We start from the raw sequence: 20,630 nt of genomic DNA, 5'->3' as shown, positions 1-20,630 counted from the left end.
GCCTTTAATGCGTTGATTGTTTTTAATCAGTCTCCTGTGAGTCCTGCAACTTTACGGGAGTGAAACACAGAATCACCCTTGAATGCTTAATCAATTACCAAAACAGTTGTCGATACATTTTATTAATGGTTTCAGCACTGCCCTCTGTGCATGCTTTACTCCACACTTGCAAAGACCTTCAAGACTGCACTGAGCTGAGTGTGAAAATGTGGCAAAGAGAAAGATAACATCAAAGAGGGAATTTGGGCTTTAGGCTACATTTTATTTGGAGTCCTAATCTTTCCAGCACATCGTGCTGTCGGTCTTAGCAGATTCTCAACACAGCTCGGCATAACATTAATAGATGGCTGCATAAACACCCGTCGTTCAACATGATGATTTAATTTTTAGGTGAGTGGAAAGGTTAACATGTTCATCCAAATTATTATGTAATGTTGGAATAACAGGCATGAGATCATACACCAAGATGCAAATGTGCCATGGATGGCAGGATGAGGCTCACAACATATCAGTGGGTAGGGCATGTATGTAATTACAAATATGACTGCTGTAGAGCTGTTGCCAATGTCAGATTGAGGACAAAACAAGTCTGGTTTGTATCCAAATAAGGTCAAACGGGGATTTGTTGACATCCATTTTTGTATAATTGTGTGAAATGGCATTACACGTGTGCCCTTGCGTAAAAAATTCACACTTACTTGAGATGATAAAGACAGATCATTGCACATAAAGGGGTTAATAAACCTAGCAAAGCGTGTGTACACGCATATTTCAGTTTTTGTGTATACACAGACTTTTTCGGTTGAATTATAAGGCCTGTGGAGATTCAACACCATGCTGTAAACACCTGTAAACACCTTGCGGCTAAATTCATCCATGCTGAAAGTGCTTTGTGCATCTTTTTCTGGAAAAGACTGTGAGCATATGAACGACCTGGACTCACACTTTCGGAGCTAATCGCTGTAATGTTCTCAAGGCGTACTGTACTTGATCAATTCTGCTACTCAGCCTGAGGTGAGAGTATTCTTCATGAAAGACATTTACACTTAATATGAGATGTTTCTGTTGTTGGTGTATCCTGAGAGTAATATTTCAGAACTGTAAAAATAACTTGCACAGAATCTTGGAACCCAAAGAAGATTAGTTTCAGTTTTGATTTAACTAAAGTTCACACATCCGTCTCACAGAATACAATTTTCTCCAACCAATCTGACTTCCATCATTTGACTGTACATTTGTGGGGTAGTGTAGAGTTTATTTTGTTTCAGGTAGCCGGCTGCAGTTTTCGATCTAATACAATTTACTTTTTCTGTAAGACAAGTGTCTTCCACTTTAGTCTTTTACAAATCATTAAGAATGTGAGTGATGCCAGTGATACAAAAGTTAATGACAAAAACCCTTTCCTGTCATGTGTTTGTGTCCCATGAATACATCGCTCAAATGCAATACTGTTTATCAATCCAGAAAACCCAGTTAAGAATAGATGTGGACAAGAAGACGAAGTGAGTGTGATGTTGAGCGGCATAAACAACGGCCCTCATCTCAAAGATGAAGCTAAAGACAAGCTTCTGTTTAGATTTGTCCAAAGCGATAGTTTTAGAAGTAAAATGGCATTTGGCCAAGTTTACTGTGCAAGTGTGTCTACCCTTCTCTTTATGTTTGTGTGTATATGTGGGGAGGTTAATATTTGATTCGTAGTCAAATAGCACCAAGCAATTATCGACTTGTTCTTTTGTTGAAATGCCCATCTCTAGTCAACACACACAAACATTTCTGAGGACGTTCACACTGTGCTCATTGCGTTACCCAAAGGCATGTTTCTGTGTGTGTAAGTGTACAATTCAAAAGTATTGGCAAGTATTGGCAGTAAAGGAGGTAAAACCGAGAGAAAAGTTTGGAATGATAACGTGGGCTGAACACCATGCACATGATGTTCTGTGACTGCTTTGCTCTATCCATTTCTGTCATCTTCCTTTGAGATGTCTTCATTGCAGTGAATCACATTACACCGCTGTGCTATATTTACACAGGAGCGACGCATCACAATTGAACGTGTGTCACACATGGATTCAGACAATTGTTAAATGTAAATATGGCACCGTCAAAGTGTCTCTGAAACCCATGTTGCATTCATACCACTCTATAAATAGTTCTCTATTTGCACTGCAGGCTGGGTTCAGCAGTTAAACATAACCAATTTCCAATAACTCTCCTCAACTCTAATAGCGTAAAAACCATGTTCTATCGGGAGCTCTGATACGATGTAGAGGGGTAAGCAGCAGTGCGAAGAAAATCAGTGCTCACTTTGAGTGAAGACATCAGGTGTGTAATGCCATCACATACTCTCTCTGCCTCTGCCTCTTGTAACACTTTCCAACACTCTGTTCTGAAACGGACTGACGGTCCACTCTTTCCAATCAAGCCTTTATTGTCCTGTAATGAATACCTTTCCCATAAAAGAAGCTACTGTGGGAAAAAGAGAGGGAGGAGGAGAAATAAAGAAAGACAGAGCAGAGAGAGGTACATGAGGATAAACGTGGAATAAACAACAAATCCAAGCAACATTGAGTGTGAGAGATTTAAAAGTGACAGGATGGAGTTTTTGCTTTTTCCGGCACCTTCATATTTCACCGCTGTTGTTTGTTGGCATAAAATAAGTTTGCAGTTGCAAATCAGCATTCAGTTTGCTGTTTGCTGTGTGTGCCCGTTTTCTGGCCCATTAAATAACCCTCATTAAAGGGCAACGGCAACTAATAACAACTTCTAAGCTGCACCAAGCTTGTCCCTGTGTCCCGTCCCCTTCTCTCCTTGTTTAATTTCCTTTTAAGGCTGTTTATTGATTCTACCGCTTCCATTCGCTAACTATTTTTTATAAATAACACAAAGCAATAACAAGAATGTCACAACTTCGAGTTTCACACAAGCAATTAATAAGATTAATCTAAAGCTGGCAGATGTGTGTTTGTGATATTCTTTACAGTGCGGGTCTCTCCCTGACTGTATGACTGACTTCATTATAACCATGCCACTGCCACCACCCCCCTCCACCCCACCCCCACCCCACCTCCACCCCTCTCTCTGTTCTAGGCTTTACCTCCAACTCTCAGCCAACTCGAACTTCTGAAAGGCAGTGCCGAGTGGGGGACAGGAAGAGCACATAAGAGGTCCGGGCCAAAATTAAAAGAATGGGATTTGATACCAAGACTGAGCAAAAGAGAATATGATGGGGGCCAAAAGGAACGAGAGAAAAAAAGACTCAGAGGGAGAGAAGAGCAGAAATAGAGGAGGAACTGCCAAAAGCAAGCTTTGGTGGTAAATTCAGAGGCGGAATAGGTGGAGAGAGACTGAGACAGAGGAGGAGGCAGGGTGAAATACGGATGTACTGAGGGGAACAGAAATGAATAAAAGATGGTGGGAGACAGACAGGATCGAAAGGTAACAGAGGTGAGGGAGAGAGCTGCTGAAAACTATTAGATTCGCGGTAGGCAGTCGCTCCCTCTCGCTATCTCTGCTGTAGTTATCAAGTTTAGCTTCACGCGATGCTATTAATGCAACTACTAAACTGTCACAGTATGAGGTGGCTGTGAGTTCAAATAAGTGCTCATTCGTCTACCTGCTTCTTGTGTAAGGTGCATGTAGGTACAGTAAACATGTACAGAATTCCATCTGTTGGCTTGAATCTATGTGTGTGTGTGGGAACGCAGTGCGAGGACAACTTTTCAGAACTGTGCGGGTATGTGTGGGAGGGTGTATGGCTGAAAATCACTAACTACAAGTACTGTACGTGAAAGTCATTTAAATCCACTGATGGACACAGATTGTACTTTCTCTGTAACATACAGAGACATTTTCAATACTTAGACATATTACACTGCAGGCAAATCACCATACCCACATGATTTGAATATTTAAAGAGGTGATCTACATTCTTTAACACTTGGGTAGAGAACACACCTGTGCTGGTACCTGTTACAGAAGAATTTTCTCATCTGTCTAGCTCTTTATTTTATTCTACATTTTGGCTCGCCTGCCAAGTGTAACACACAAACTGTCAGCTTGTGAATATGCCCAAGACTGCCAAATGTCACAAACACCAACACACTTGTGTCCTAGCTCCGTTATATCCAGAACCAGGCGCTGATATCTGGAGGAGAATTCCAACCTGGGTTCCATTTTCCATTGCTGCAATTCTTCAATAGCTGTAAAATCTTACTCACCAAAGAGGGAAGCAAGAAACACAAGATAATCAAACAAGTAGTTGCAAACATGCTCACAGTTTAGCAAATATGAACCTCTTTATTTAGAGGTAAAAACTAAACTGAGTGCACCTGAAATGTTTCCTCAATAAACTGTATACATGTACAACTGTGGAAAGCAGTTGACGATGAAGTCGGTCTGTAAACAGAGGATGGTCATTTTGCCCAAAACTGTCTTCCAGATAAGTTTGGCTAAACTTAGTTTTAAGCCAATATGGTTATCTGACAGCTTTGGGTTTTATTTATGTGATACTGTAAAGCAATTCTAGGTGCTATATATGAGAGTGGGTAAAATAGTCCATGATTGTGCGCAAATGGAGTGCAGATATGAGATGTGCGCAAAGCATTGGGGAGTTATAACCTTTGTAAGTATTCCAAGGTTTGTCTTTTGAATATCATCTGCACCAGAGTTACAGATGTTTTTGTGACCACTGGTGCAGGGACAATGACAATTTATCCGCTGACATGAGAAGAGGGTGCACGTTACATTTTGTGACAAACACAGGAGGTCTCAACAGAGACCTTTCAAATGCTTCAGAAAATCTACAGCAGTGAGTTCAACTGTGATGTTCTGAGGTGTCTGAGGGAAATCAGGCACAAATGACGTGATGCTAGAAACTCATGCTCATGTCCACCCTCAGCGTGGCCCACTGTCCAACTTTTATCTGGAAGAAAAGACCAAGCAGTCATTCGTCGCGGAGCTAGCAAACTACAGGATCAATTATAATCTGCGGTTGGCCTGGTCATTCCTCTACCAGAAAAGAGTCTATCAATCAAAAGTGAGGGTCATTGATATTAGAACAGTCTGTTTTTGGTAAAGCTCCAGAGAGAAGCGAGACAGGAGATTTAAAATAAATGAAATAGTTTTTGGTACTTAGAACTATACAAAAATATCTTCTTATGAATATCAAGATGGCAAATGAGCAAGCAGAAAAGGATACAATAGCAGACATTTAATTTGTTAATAACTGACTGTGGTAAGCAGTTACATGTGCACAATACATTCAACCTGTACTGCCTTAATAATGGCAGTAACAGCAGTAATCAGGTGTTTGCTATGACTGCCTGACACACAAAAAAAAAGCCACACACAAATGGAGAAGGAAAACAAATGCACTCTGGGCAATTTATGCATTATTTTTTGTGATTATGCTGTTGGTCCTCTCGTGTGGGTGGGTGACCAAATCATGTAGCTAGGATACAGTGCCTGTGATGTTTAGGAGTTTATGTGTGTGTGTGTGTGTGTGTGTGTGTGTGTGTGTGTGTGTGTGTGTGTGTGTGTGTGTTGGGAACATATACAGAATATAACTTTCTGTGTGTTCATGGTGAGGGCAAAAATGAGGGTAGGCTGTTATCATCTCCCACTTCCTCCCTCTCTTCATCCGTCCCACCTCTCCGTCCTCTCAGTGGCAGGTCCGTGTAAGTCGGCAACAGCCACATAATTTTCGGGAGTGTCAGATGGAAGCATTTTGCACCACCACTACCACCTCTCTCTCTCTCTCTCTCTCTTTCTCCCTCTCTCTCTCTCTCTCCCTCTCTCTCCCTCCCTCTCTCTCCATCCATCCATCCACCACCTCTGGCCATTGCCAGCACTTTACAACTGGATGAGCAAAGCGACAGCGGCTACCTACCTGGCTCTGTGATTGACTGCAGTGCTGCTGAGCGAGCTTCACTGTATCTGTGCCGTGTTTATTGCTTCTTTCACCTTCGCCGTAATTGAGTCCCTTCCCCATGCGAAATATGCAACGTCAGATGGGCAAATGTGTCTGTGGAAGGGATCTGTCAGGGGTGCGGGTATGAGTGGGAGCTGGGAGTTGACTGACAGGCTACATAACTCAATTCAGCAATTCTGAGGGAACCTGATGGTGTGTGTATGTGTGTGTGTGTGTGTGTGTACGCAATCTGTGAGCAGCTATTTCGAAAACAGTATGAGCAGTATGTATGTGGAAGTATAAGTCTGTGGGCTCCTAAAATCCTGTAGAAGTTTACAGATGATAACCTGGCATATCTATAGAAGGAAGGTGTTTAGGTGTGTGTGTGTGTGTGTGTGTGTGTGTGTGTGTACTGAAAAATATATATTTCTATCTACACGTGCTTGTTTATGCACACTATATCATGGGGCTGAGCCAGTCAGGGGTGTGTTTGGCATGGCAAAAACCACCAGGACAACGATGCATGTGTATATGCCTGCACGTGTGAGCAGAATACTACTTAGCCTCTTGCGAACACATATATACGCAACAGCACACACAACTGTAAAACGGCCAGTACACCATGAACAGACCAAGACACAGGGAAAAATCATGATACATAACACATAAGTGAGCGAAAGTGCCACAGAGGTAATGGAAGAGAGATGGAAAAGGTCAAGTAGAGGAGAGAAGAGGGATGAAGTGTGGACGGGTGTTTGTGAATGATCAAGAGATTGGTAGCATGATTGGTAGCATGATGTAGGTGAGGAAATTAAATATGAAGGAGCTAAACTCCGTTTTGCCGCAAATAATGGGAACACAATGTTATTCACAGGCTCCAGGAGAAATAAAAGAAATGGGAAGGAGAGAGAGAAGTGTTAGTTGAAAACAGTCAAGGGAGGAAGAGTGTGTGGGTGGGAGATGAATGGAGATGGTTGGGGGGACTGCACGGTCTCTGAAGGGCACGTACGTTGAAAATAAGCCTCCACCTCGAGAATGTTGCAGTGCAGCATATAAGTAAAATGCACACTTCAGCAAGCCCAGAGCAAAAGAGATGGTGAGCAAAGGTAAATCTGGAGGTACGGCAAAAAAGTAAAAAAAGCAAATGACTGTAAAAAGAAAGCCGAAAGTTTAAATAAAAGAAAAGAAGCAGTAGTGTAATTTGTTCTGAGAAATGAAAGCAGTGGCGGTAGAAGAGGCAGAAAGGAAACAAAAATAATATTGGAAATGAATTGATGCTGCGTTTGTAAATGGGAGGAGAGTGGGGAAAAATAAAGAGTCAGACACAGAGGGGGAAAACATTTTGTCAATGCAAATGAGAATGAGAAGCAGAAACAGCCTTTCAAGCTGGCCACCTGGGCCCCGTCAATCCTCTCTCTCTCTCCTTTTGTCTTTCGCTCCATTCCTCCCACTGTGTATCTCTCCACACCTGGCCCTGCCATCCCTATAGCCTACGGCTACAGTATGAGAGGTAGATAGGAAGGGGAGGCAGGAATGGGGTGGAAGCAGCAGGGGGGCAGGAGAGACTGTTGTCCAAAATATCCATCAGCTGGCAAAGCTGGCAACAAAAAGTCCCCCTTCCCCTTCACCAAAATCTGTCCTTCTGACTCTCACAGAGTCTCACACTCACTGCAAATGGTCAGTAACTGTTGGAGGAGACTCATGCGGACACATGCACCTGGAGAACGCAATCGGAAGATGGGCATGGGCATTGGCAGTTAAGTATGAACAAGGTTAGATGTAGAAAGACAGGCACGCAGGGAGGGGTAAGAGGGATACAAAAAAAAGCTTTTGAGTGATCATGGTGAGTACAAACAAAAAGACACTAAATCACTGCTGAGGCCCTTGAACCGGTTTCACACTGCAGGAGAATTGGGAATAAAGGATCAGAAAGGAGGAAGCTGCAAAGGGAAAGAAATGCACACCGGGGGGGGGGGAGAAAAGATCATGGCATAGAGAAGTCAGGGAGCGAAGGAGTGCGGCAATAAAGAGTGAAAAACAAGTTTTGTTTAAGAACAAAAGGCAGACAAAGAGTGCTACAAGGATTTAACAAACTGAAAAGGCAGTCTATATGCATTTGTGAACATGTTTGTGTCCCTAGAGCACAATCAACGGGTGTGTCCATCTAGTCTACGGCATCCTGGGGAAGCTCATAAAAATGAGGCCAGAGAGGAAACATGGCATTTAAAAAGCACAGAGCACCAGCACACAACACTGCAGTAAAGAAGTTTCAGAACTCCGAAAGGTCTCGACAATCTCCTGAGTGCAATTTTTTTGTTCATGCATATGCAAGTGTGTGTGTGAGAGAGAGAGAGAGAGAGAGAGAGAGAGAGAGAGAGAGAGAGAGTGAGTGCATTAGCCTACTTGCCAACCTGTCTGTCTGCTTTGTTACAGATTTGTGCCCATTTCTGTAACACAGCCAGCGAGTAATACATCAGTCATCATTTGGGATCGACCTGGTTTTTAATTACCAGTGGTTTATGTTTGTTTTTAATTTTCCCCATAAGCTCATAAATCGCTTTCCTCAATGCAACTCAAGTCCATCACCATGGTAAATAAGCGTCAGTTATAATTGCATGTACAATTAGTGCTGTCAGAAAACAAAATTTTACCTCCACTTCCCCCTGACTTCTCCATGACTTCTCCCCGATGTTTTTGTTTACAGTTGAATTGTTTGATGCTAAATATATGATTACGGCTGGATATTGTTGAAAATGCTCCATACCGTTAACGATGCCTTGACTTTGATAGATGTTCCTTCAAGACACTTTTTTTTTTTAATTCCATTCCAAATTTAATAAAATCCCTTTTAAGAAAAATAAATTTACATCATACATTACGATAAAAAACCTTTAGTTTTCATGCAGTTTAGATGGGGAGAGTGTAACCCACGTTCTTTTCTGTAGCTACAATTTTCACATAACATCAATAGACTCCAGCCTGCCTGCTGCATGATATTTGACCAAAAGTTCATTTTAAGGAGTAAAACAAGGCATCTGAATGTAATATTTACCCAAATTCAAACTGAGCGATTTTATCTACATGGCCAGGCAGCTCATATAAAGGCTACATATGGTAAATACTGTGGTTCACTGACGCTAAAGAGATTTTCTCCTGTGGAAACAGAGAAAAAGTTATGCGTTTTAAATTGAAAGCGTGTTTGTGTGCTTGTGGCCGAGGTATCGAAATAGGCATTTTTTGATACTAGATGGTACAAAACCGTTCAGCCGTTGCCATAAAGTATCAAAGTTTAGTACCCAGCCCTATATATAATGAGGTAAAAATTATTATACTGACTGTATGCAATGAACCTAATTAACGTTTTGGGTATATTTTGTACCTACAGAAAATTGAGAGGGGTTTCTGGATCATTTGTGTAATTTCTGTGACTATTAGCACCAAAGCATAATTGGATGGTTGAAATCTCCTAGATGGATGTCTATTGCACCATTTTTATTATTGTTTATGTGATTTTATCAAAACAAAAGAGTGTATTTTATTCCCGAACATGAAATACACATCTATATATAGACAGTAAATTCTGATAATTGGAAAATGTTAATCATGCGGCACAGTGGTGTAGCGGTTAGCATTGTCGCCTCGAAGCAAAAAGGTTTGAAGGGTTCAAATCCAAGCCTGGGCCTTTCTGTGCAGAGTTTGCATGTTCTCCCTGTGCCTGCGTGGGTTCTCTCCGGGTGCTCTGGCTTCCTCCCACTATCCAAAAACATGCACCTCGGGTTAATTGGTGGTTCTACAAATTACCCTTGGGCGTAAATGAGACCGTGAATGGTCTTTCTCTGTGTGTTGGCCCTGTGATGGACTGGCGACCTGTCCGGGGTGTACCCTGCCTTTGCCCAAAGTGAGCTGGGATGGGTTTTATATTAAATTAAAGATAATGGATGGAAAATACAAGTCTTAAAAAAGTAAAAATCATATATCATGGGTCACTTTGGATCAGAAATACAGCAAAATTAAATCTTGGTGACTAAAACATCAGACAGAGTTGCTCTGATAAAGGAAGAAGAGATGATAACTATCATTGCCTTAGGGGAAGAAAAAAGTAATCAAGAAAGAAAGCACATTCCCCTACAGCTCTCTTTTATTAGTTTCTCTAGCAATAAAGTATGTTACTATATATGCAGTCAAGAGGCGACACTGTCGTGCTGTGAGTGCTGTTGGATATATAATGTAGACACAAAAAACACTTGCTGTCCATGGCTACAGAGTCCACAAAAGCTAAAATGACTTTGGTACCATCCACAGAACCCCACTGGCCCCTGCAAGCTGCTTCACAGCTCAGTTCACCAGTATGGCCCAGCGGGTGGCAGTTGCTATGCAGCGGCGCCTAGCGCCCAAGGCCTGTGTCAAACTCATTCAATATCACACACTGTACGCCTGTTCCACTCCTCTACTGCAATGGCCAGAAAAGGAGAGACATGGTCCTTCTGTGGTCAATGATAACATTATTAGTCCACGTCTGCGGATGTGAGTCAAGCACCGCTTCTCTCTGCTGGTGATGCTTTATGGGAGGTGAGATGGGGGGGAAGGGTGTACCTGTTAATGGCCACAAGGTGAATCAGCAGGTGTGCACTTAAATGCACCTTCAGCCGCCCAGGAGAAAATGAATCCTGGGAGAGAATCAGCCAGAGCTTTCCTCAAGGTCATTGGTACTTGGCCACTTTTTAAGTGGCCTTGCCAACTGTAACAATCTCTGCAGAAACAATCGCAGCACCAATCCAATTTGGCCCAGCTTCTTTTCTCTACTCTTCTCTTTACTTCAGTGCAGACGGCTGCATAGCCTCACTTTTGTTGCTGAAAGCAGAGCATGAATTGATGATCTTATGAATCTCAAAAGAGCCCAGCAAATCATTGCGGTAAATCTCACACCAGCACATTAAGCATGACTGCTGGCTTTTTCCCCCTCTCGTTTTTTTTTTTTCCTTTTTCTTTCTTCTTCCTTTGTCCATCTCTCTCTCACTCTTTCCTTCCTACGCGCACCTGGGGGTCTTTGAGAGCGGCCAACTTTTTCGAGGATTGTTTTCATGTGCTGCTAATTAATTGCCTCTAATTAATGTTGTTTACAGTTTGCTAATGAAGCGGATCAAAGCTTACTACTCCTGATGTTGAGGCCCTTGTCTTAGGCTGGAGAAATAAACACAGAGAAGAATAGACAGATAAGAGACAAGCAGCTGAGAGAGTGCAAGGATGCATCAGGGAAGTATAGTGGAAGCTATGGTCGACTTTTTTTTTTTTTCAGAAGCTGTGTCAACAATCACTTGGCTTCTGTCCAGAGTGGAGTCAGGCAATCTGAGTTTGATCTATTGGCAGCTGCTGTTATCACTTTTCTTTAGCTGAACGATAGCATCGGGTATTTAAAGAGCATACAGTAAACCAGAATGTGTTTTCTTTACTAGCATTCCCACAAATAATCTATGATCATCTTTTGCTCACTAAATACAATCTTTTCAAGGCAACATCATTTTTTTCACCAAACTTCAAATGCTTTCAAAATGCATTTAACATTCATGAATAGGACAGAGGTCATATGTTTGACTAAAAGTAGCAAAATTGTCGCAATTGCAGGTTTCTGTACTGTACAGGTTTTTGACACGACTATTTTATCTATGCCAGAAATGGTCAAAGCTTGAATGAATTTGGCACTCGTGGGAGAGACATTTTGAGAGTTCTCTAAGATAGAAAACTCATCTGAGACCTCTTCAGCATTGTTGTGTCTGCATTCTGAAAATCTCCGTCTGATTTCCCAGTAGATAGTGCACTGCTTTGACTGGCAATTTTCAGCATCCGACAATCTCATCAAAGCAAACCTATTAATGGCAATGATATGAAGAAGGATTCTAAATGGCAGACAGATGAATAGCCCTGTACGTGTGTGGGTGTCTAATTCGCCGAGCAGAAGCAGTGTGGAGCTTCGCTGACGGTGGGAGGACTGGCCATGAGCTGCGGGGAGACTATTTCAATACTAGTGTGTGTGTGTGTGTGTGTGTGTGTGTGTGTGTGTGTGAGAGCATATGTGTGACCTCATCGATCATGACATCTTGTCTCTCAGGTGTGGTCACCTACACAGTTCTTGCCCTCTCTCTGTCTTTATCTCTAATGTATCTCCATCCATCTCTCTGTCTCTCCTCTTCCTCCTCCTCCTCCTCCTCCTCACCCCCATCCTCTTCTCACACCAGCACCCTGTATTTTTCCCCTCTTTGGTCCCACCTTCTAAATCGCACCCTTTCCTCCTTCCTCATTTTTTGTGGCCTTATATCAAATCGGTCATTCTGGGCCGCAGCGGTGGCTTTCTCTCGCTCTCTCTCTTGTCTTTTTTTTTTTTTTTATAAACACCCTTCCATTTTAGAGCTGAAATCCTGCAATCATTCACTCATTTGTTGGACTCCTCTATGCCTGACTTTCTCCTCTGCTCTGCTCCTCCCTGCTCCACTGGTCTGTGACGCATGCCCCTGGCGCTTTCCCTCCCCTACTTGCTCTTGCTCTCTTCCTTCCGTCTCTTTTATATACTGTGCAGCCAGCCATCTCTCCCTCTCTCTGCGCGTCTCTTTCCCTCTCCCTCTGTGACCCCATCAGTCCCTCGGTGCCCCAGCTAAGCCTGGTCACTCTTCATCAGCCAGCCTCCACTGGACACACAGGCCTCCCAAGGGTGAAGGGAAATGCGGTCTTGTTGGCAACCGCCGTGCCTAGCTTGACAGTTTCACCTAGATTTAAGCCCATTTCTGATCCTCCGTTACCACTTGGCGCACGCCTCAGGACCAGTCATCTTTGCCTCCTCTTGTCTCTACATCAAGTCTTCCAGATGGGGGGTGTGTATGAGCCTCCACGCTGGCAGAGTACACAATCTCCAGCTCTTCAATTTTAGGCACTTGCCCTTTTCAGCTCAATCAGCCACGCTCGTCCAGTCACGGCTGGTGAGGGCTCCATTGCAGCGCCTGAGTGGGGATAATCACCTTGGTTACTGGCGTTACCGGAGGCCGCTGTCTGGCCACGTTAGCTGAGCGCCCTACGGGAGCTCTGGAGACAGGTGTCACAGCAGCAAGTGGGGATGTTAAACAAGCCCAGGGCCAAGCAGGAGGTATAAACGTTTACTCTTAGTCATGGTAACTGTGCCGCCAATAGCGAGGAATGCTCACCCAATGGCGCTAAGAGTTGTAATGCTGTTTTTTTTAACTCAGGATCCCCTTTCTCCCTTCGTCTCTTTCCCGTCGATCGCATTCAGCAATGAATGTCTTTGACATAAGTACACTTGTACCCCAGTGGAAAGCATACATAGCAAATGCCTTTGTGTACAGCACAAATAAGCCATGCTGAGGCAATTGCGGTTTACTGATTTCAATGTCCCGCGGCAAAGACAAATATACAGTGAGAGGGGTCAGTAGATGGAGAAAAGCTGCTGGCTCAGGGGACATCAGGTCACAGTATGGAAAGCTGCACCCAAAGGTGGGGGCTGTGGGGGGAGAGGGAGGGAGGGGGCGTTTTGCTTTTGCACTGAGCCAATCAGATGGAGTTAAGAGCACTGGATTGATTGGCAGGCTTTGGATGCCAGCAAATGGAGGAGACGTCCTTGGCATCCGACTCAGCATTAAAAAACTTCAGCAGCAAAGTTGGTGAAACGCCAGTTGTTCCAAGAGAGCGACATGTAAGGACAACATAGATCACCAGTATGATAATCACAAGTGGCGCTGTCTGGGGAATAGTAATGGGAAGGAGATGAGGTGGCAGCCACAAAGAGTGTTTCTACATTAGTGCTGGCCTGATTAGATTGACAGAAAGTTTCGCTAATGGACAATTAAACAAATGGTAAAATGAGATATAAGGATTAAATTAGCAATTGGTGTCTTTGTATGCCCCTTTCAATCACTGTGCCTCACATATTCTGTTTGCAGGAACCTCTCTATGAGGACGAAACAGAAATTAAGGATGTGAAAAAGGTGGCCGAGTCATATGATGTGTCCTTGCAGAAAAAACAAAACGACTCATGTCTTATTTCCATTTATTTGTATTTAAGTCAGTGTAAAAATAAAATCTTCTCTGGACCTAGTCTATATTGCCGGAGGAGGTTTTTGAGATGCAATCATTGTGTGAAACAACAGCACTTCAAAACAAGGAGTTATGGATTGCACTGAAGACCGGAGGGCAGATTAGGAGATAATTACTGTAAAATACATCACCTGCACTAAACGGTGAGCCTAGAAACTTCTGCTTCTGAGTAATGGACCAATAAAAGCCCAAAGGGAGAATAAAACCAGCTCACACTTAGTTCTGTAACTCTTTCAGTCGTCACTTTCCCAAGAAGCGACACGGGCCAATTTGTTTATGGAGCTTATGCCGAAGCAGTTGCTCAGCTGAGATAGTGAGCCACCCTGTCAGGACCCTTTAAGACTGCATCAGTTGATCAAACAGGGCCGTGAACAACAGCAGCAGGCAGCGTATTTTTTTTTTTTTTAAAAAGGCTCATTTCAGCTTCTCTTGTTTACGGGCATGCCAGCACCGTCTGCCAAGTTCAGGTTGTCCAATTATTTAGACCTACAAAAGACATGGAATCAGAGGAAAAGAAAAGAATGTAAGACTGAAATCTGATTGTTTGCTGGGCTCACATTTACACCGTGAACCAGCAGATGGCAGGGCAGAGAGCTGGGAGGGGAGGTCTTGCTCTTTTTAATTAAAATGTTGACAAGTTTATTTTATTTTGGGGGTGAATTATCCTCCAAGGTTTGGATCAAAGGATAAACCTTGGCTCGCGGTGAAGACTTTTTCAGCGTATTAAAGAACAAAGAAAGACGCTGAAATAGCAAGCCCAGGACAAGGGTGGAAGAAAGTAAGAAGGCAATCTTAATTCTGGCATGATGCAAACTGTTCCTGACAAGCATCAAAAACTGCAATTGGGCTCAGACAAACTCTTGCATAAGCAGTACGATTCCTATGTTCAAAGGAAACTCTAATGTACTACGCCGTAAGCTTACTATAGGCAAGGTGCATGTGAGTATGCACACGTATCTCTGACTTATGCGTGTGCTCGTACATGTCCATATTTTTTGGTGTGTACAGCATTTCCCTTGATGTTTGCATTTACACGCCAAGCCTCCCTTCTGTGACTCACAGCGACATTGATTTATGCATGGCTTCTCTGTATGTGTGTGTGAGTGTGAGTGTGTGTGTGTGTGCGCGAGTGTGTGTGCGAGTGTGTGCGCGAGTGTGCGTGCGCACACGCACATACCAGCTATAATTGGTATTCAAATCTCCTCCCACAAGTACGTCCAACTGCAGCCATTTTTCAACCAGCAGAGCTCCAGCCAAGGTCCAACCAGGATGATGGGGAACAAGCTGAAACGGATGGCTCTCATTGCACACATTCAAATAAACAAATGGAGGTGATTTAATGCACACGGTGATAAGGCAGGTGGTAATGGAGGCATGGGAGAGAAATGGGGATGAGGTGTAAGAATGGAAGTGATGGAGGGTGGCGATTAAGGGCAGGCAAGCAGCAAAGGTGGAGTTAACAGCATTTGTTACAGTACGTGCGGTGAAAGTTTTGGCCCACAGCTGCTGTGGATCAGCCACCTCCACACTGCACTCTGCACACAAACAGCACTGACTCTGTCTGTGTGTGTGTGTGTGTGTGTGTGTGTGTGTGTGTGTGTGTGTGTGTGTGTCCCTCGGGCCTGCCCGTCAGACACACTGTGAAGTCTTTCTGCCTTTCTTCTCCCATGATTCCTCTCTCCTTCGCTCTATTCTGCCTCTCTTGCTCTCTCCATCCTTCTGTCTCTCCCTCGTTCCACGGAGGAGGGCCAAGTGTCCTACACAGCACCCCCTCAATCTATCTGTCCACTCATCCATCTATCTACCCAATCAATCTGTTCATATCTACCCTGGCATAATAACAACCGCCAACTCCCATCCCCTCCCACCTTTTCTCTCTCTTTTTCTTTGCTTGAAAAAAGGCAAAGACAAGCAGATTTATCAAAATAATAAATTGTTTTTTTTTTTTAACACACACAGTACATGTACACATTTTCAAGGTGTTTAAAAACAGAGATCTTTACACTTCCTCCTCTCCCTCCTTCCTCCACCCACCTCCTCCCTGTATCACCCCTGAAGCCCCCAGCCTCCAGTCTCTCTCGGCCCCTGTCAGAGGCTAGATTAATGACAGTGATCAGTGAGCAGCCCCCAGCTGAGGTTGCCTGCAGCTCAGGCAAAGCCCCGCGCACACGCGCATGCACACACGCTGACATAAAGCACATTTACTTGCAACGTGCACGCATATTCATAAATGGGCACGCAGATGCAGATACACACACACACACACACACACACACACACACACACCTTATACAGTACTCTGGTCTGATGAACATACAAACGCCTACATCTCATGCATACAAATCAACCATTCACTGTTCCAGGAGCAGACATGCAAATACACACACACACACACACACACACACACACACACACACACAACACACACAGAAACACATCCCAAGGGAAGAAATCAATACACAGGCCACGGTGAGGTTGGTATCAGTGCAGCCAGGGTGGCTGTGGAGCAATGTAGCCCTCTCCACGTATAGGAGACATCATCACAACAGCGCAGCACAGGACTGACTGACAATGCCCGACCAAGCACTTAACCCTTTCACAGGACAACGTAAACAAAGCAACACAAATCACAACAACCACAGGACACAAACCAGCAGAGCAGCATCAGCGTGCACATCCTCGTTATCATCCCTGCTCAGTCAGAATCACTGACGCTTTGGGTAAAATTTAATCAGGTTTGTTACGAGTTTCTATTCCAATTCACATCCACGCAGATAGAACAAAATATCAAGCTGAAGTTGCTCATGATGGAGCATAATCCAAATCCCTATTTTGCTGCAGCTGCACTTGCTAGAGGGGAGTGAGTGACCATGAACTCTATTGTGCCTGTAAGGAAGCAATGCAGGACTATCCCAGGCTGAGATGCTCCAGTGGGGGAGGATAAAAGCAACAAAGGCACTGCAGTTGTCTTCACAAGGCTTTGTAATAGATTGTTAAATGTTATTGTATCTGATAAGGAGAGGTCTCAATGGTCTGTTTAGTCCCTCACACTACTGCAGACTACAAAAGCAGTAACAAACACCACTGCTGGGTCTGTTGACTGACACACAGCTGGTCCACTGCGGGCATTTGTTATGAGCTCTTGTGTGGCTGTCAGAACATTTAATCGGAGCTCTGCGTGCATGGCTGTACGCACAGGCTACATGTCACGGGATCCCATCCGGCCACACACAACGGCTCCTACATCCTAATCACGGTCAGCCCAGAGAGAATAGCCGAAGCAAAATGCTATGACGCACGAGGGCAAAAAAAAAAAAGTGACAGCGAGTATGCGCCTTTCACTTTTGTTTTTATCTTGAGGTCTTTTAGGGTCTTTTATCAGTTACAAGAAGTGGTCAAACACAGTGACTCATACCTAAGTGGCAATACAGCCCGGGCTTGCGCAGAAGGCTTTGAGTCTAATTACCCAGCAGTGAATATTGACAGAGGTCCGCAAAGTGATAGTGAACCCGAATATCTGCACGTGTTCTTGTCCCGTCGTGCGCTCCTCCTCCTCCTCCTCCTTCCACTTCTCCTGCTTGACAAGTCAGGAGTATTTTTAAGCGTAATGTAGTTTCTTCATAGGGGACTTCTTAGGGGGGGGGGGGGGGGTTCTTCCGCACAAACTTGCGTGGAAAAGCCCCCCCAACACATTGAAGCGGCGGCTTCGCACACTCTTCCCATTCACCTCACACTCATTCACTCGTTTGAGCCTTACCAGTGTTCACCAGGCAGGCGACTGTGATGATGGTGAGAGGGACGCAGTAGTTCCACACGGTCGCGAAAGCCATCGCTGGTATTTCCCTCCAATCTTTTCCTTAGTATTCCTCTTCTTCGGAGAAATCAGAGTGACATGAACCCGCAGGTTCACTCTCCCGACAGCGCCTTCAGCGTCTGTGTTTGTGTGTGTGTGTGTGTGTATGTGTGTGTGTGTCAGATAGAGAGTGCGCGCGCGTAGGATTGTGCGTGAACGAGTGTGTGTTTTATCAAGCGCTGAGAGTACGAGCAGCTCTTTACATAGTAATGGTCCCTCTCATACACACCCACTTTTCTCTTCCTCTGAATGCTTGAATATGAAGGCTTGGCCGGTTTTTCTTGGTTACTTTACATTGTAAATATATTTAAAAGCTTGCCAACAGGGCGGGCCCGCGCGTCGCTCTGACCAATTGCGGAGAGCAGGAGCAGGTGGAGGGGTGTGCGGATGAGAGCGAGGGGTTGGGCTTTAAAAAAGAAATGGTCTTTACTGGAGGAGAACTGGGGAGGGAAGAAGGGCTGCGTCTTCCAGTTAATTGAAATCAATTCGCTCCAAATGCGATTGATAACCAACATTAATTTCCCGACGCAAATAACCAATTTATTTTAAATTCCGCCCTACAGACTGAAAAAAAAAAAGAAAAAAAAAAAAAAGCGGAACAAAATAATTGAGATGACGGAAATGAAACATATTTTCATTGTTTGAATTCAGACGCAACAGTGTTGCAATTATGAATTGTGCTCCGAAATCAATTGGAAAAAGATTACGCAGATTAAGAGGCACGCGTATGCTCATCTGTTTGTCAGGTGGACTCACTATTTCCACATTTTAGTTTTGCATGGTGGCAAACGGGAGTTTGTTTCTGTAAGTGTCTTTTTTTTTCTCTGCGTATTTGGTGATCAAAACTAGAGGAAACTCGCTGCCAAATCAGTCCATGCAGCAGCCTCTGGGTGTTTGGAGATTAAATGCAGTTGCAGGAGCTGCTTTGTCTCCAAATACGCACAGGACTCATCAAGGAGGGAACAGACCTGAATGTATTCGGTTAAATCACCGTTCACAATGACGCTAATGGCCCGGAACAAAAACTTATGCTAAAGACTAGCCAGTGTTTCTGCTCATCTGTAGTCAGGGCCTATTAGGTCCTGCTAAAGGGGCTCTTTAACTTTACCCTCATGCTGTGGACACAGTTTGCCCATAATTGTGTTTTCCAGTCAGAGAGCGCTGTTCCATTATGAAAATTGTTTCTCTTTCCACATCTCTTTTTTTTTTTCCCTCCCTAATCTAGTGTTATACCATGGACTTGTAGCCTTCAGGGCTTGTCGGCAGCTTTTTGAAACTGTAGCTTTAGCGCCCCACTCAGGTAACATTGAGGGATAGCAAGTCATGGGTCCCATCTGCTTTGGCCTCTTTTATCTGCCACAGATCCTCCAGACATTTCGGTCAGCTTGGTTTAAACAGTCAGAAAAGTACAATCAGGCAGAAAAGCATCAAAGCAGTCCCTCAATATTAATATTAATGTCAATATTTCTGCCCTTGACTTCCATAAAGTTGCTTTGAACTCTCGCTTCATAGCTGGCCTCTTCTGATGAATCTGTGGTACCTTAAGAGTCTCAGCTCCAGGCTCTCTCTACTTACTGATTTTATTTCTTGACACAAGTTTTAACTTTGTTGTTTTGGCGGGGATAATATCTTCCCCACTCATTCCCTAATTCCCATCCCATCCCATTTTTCCCTGTCAGCTCCGGCGAGTGTTTGTTCCCGGGTTGGCAGGAGTCGGTGGCAGCAGCTCCCCCGCACCAGATGGGGCATTGTCAGGAAGTAATGAGGGGAAAACACCTGCTTCTCCAGCGAACTCCACTCCTTCATTTTCAGCCATTTGACACAACATATGCAGGATGCACATACAAAACCAAGTGACCGTGACGAGAACAGCAGTAGGCAATGACATACAGTTACAAATGGCTGGTACTGCTATGCTTTAGTCATTGAGGTGTTGCGTTTGGTGTAACTCACCTTCACATGTAAGTTGGTGTACTGAGGGTTGCCAGGAAGTGTGTGTTGTGTACCATCCTAACTGTTGACACAAGTGAGGAGCTGCCTGACTTAATGTTACAGATCTGCATCCTTATCTGGATAAAACACTGCCAGCGCTAGACAAAACATTCTGTATTCTCTGCACAGCTCCTGCATCACCCGAAGCTGTTGTCCAGTGGTTTATCCATGATGCACTATCAAGGTCAAAATGTCACAGGAAACTACACTTCTCTCCCTCGTAAGCAGAGCATTCTACCTCAGGGACAGCTCCACTGTGTGAAATCCTGATACATATCTTGTCTGTTCTGGCATGCGGGCTGAATCCCCAGGACCAACGCCTGCTAGGGAGGACACAGACTTTCACTCATGACTGACTCAAAGGCCAAAACAAAATGGTGCTCGCTGGCATTTAACATGCAGGAGGGCATTTTAAATTTGCAACATTGTATTTTTTTTTTTTTCCTACTGAGCGTGACAATTTTTTAAAAGTCTTTCTGTTTTGGTTACGGTCTCCTTTTGGTTGTTTTTCGATTCCGGGGCACGACCTCAGACATAAAGTAAGCAGAAGTTTGTAGCGTTGGAAAAAGAAATACATGGAAAAATTCTGTAAAATTCTCAACAAAGGGATGTCTGCAGCAGAGCCGAGCTGTACGGGGCCTGAATAATCAGTTTAATAACATTATCCTGGCTGTGCTCTGTGGCGCATGCACCCGTTAATGGAGTGTCGTTGTTAAACTGCCGCTTCGCCCATTATTAACAACGGCCTACGGTCAACCACACACCGATAATAAAACCACA

General features: G+C 44.1%; 1 protein-coding gene across 1 annotated transcript in view; it reads right to left on the bottom strand.

Annotated features, from left to right (window-relative positions):
* cadm4 (cell adhesion molecule 4) overlaps positions 1 to 17,935 on the bottom strand; it is a 138,138-nt gene extending 120,203 nt beyond the window's left edge. The window contains exon 1 of the mRNA XM_069142325.1: positions 17,763 to 17,935. Coding sequence (XP_068998426.1) covers positions 17,763 to 17,835 — 73 coding nt within the window. The 5' untranslated portion in view covers positions 17,836 to 17,935. The remainder of the gene's footprint in view (positions 1 to 17,762) is intronic.
* Between the last annotated feature and the right edge of the window lie 2,695 nt (positions 17,936 to 20,630).

This window comes from Embiotoca jacksoni, unplaced genomic scaffold, assembly GCF_022577435.1.
Source record: "Embiotoca jacksoni isolate LCO1_2020_lvr unplaced genomic scaffold, fEmbJac1.0.p SCAF_11, whole genome shotgun sequence".
In the NCBI taxonomy this organism is placed as follows: domain Eukaryota; kingdom Metazoa; phylum Chordata; class Actinopteri; family Embiotocidae; genus Embiotoca; species Embiotoca jacksoni.
The sequence above is the reverse complement of the archived record's forward strand: the minus strand, read 5'-3'. Positions and strand labels throughout refer to the sequence as shown.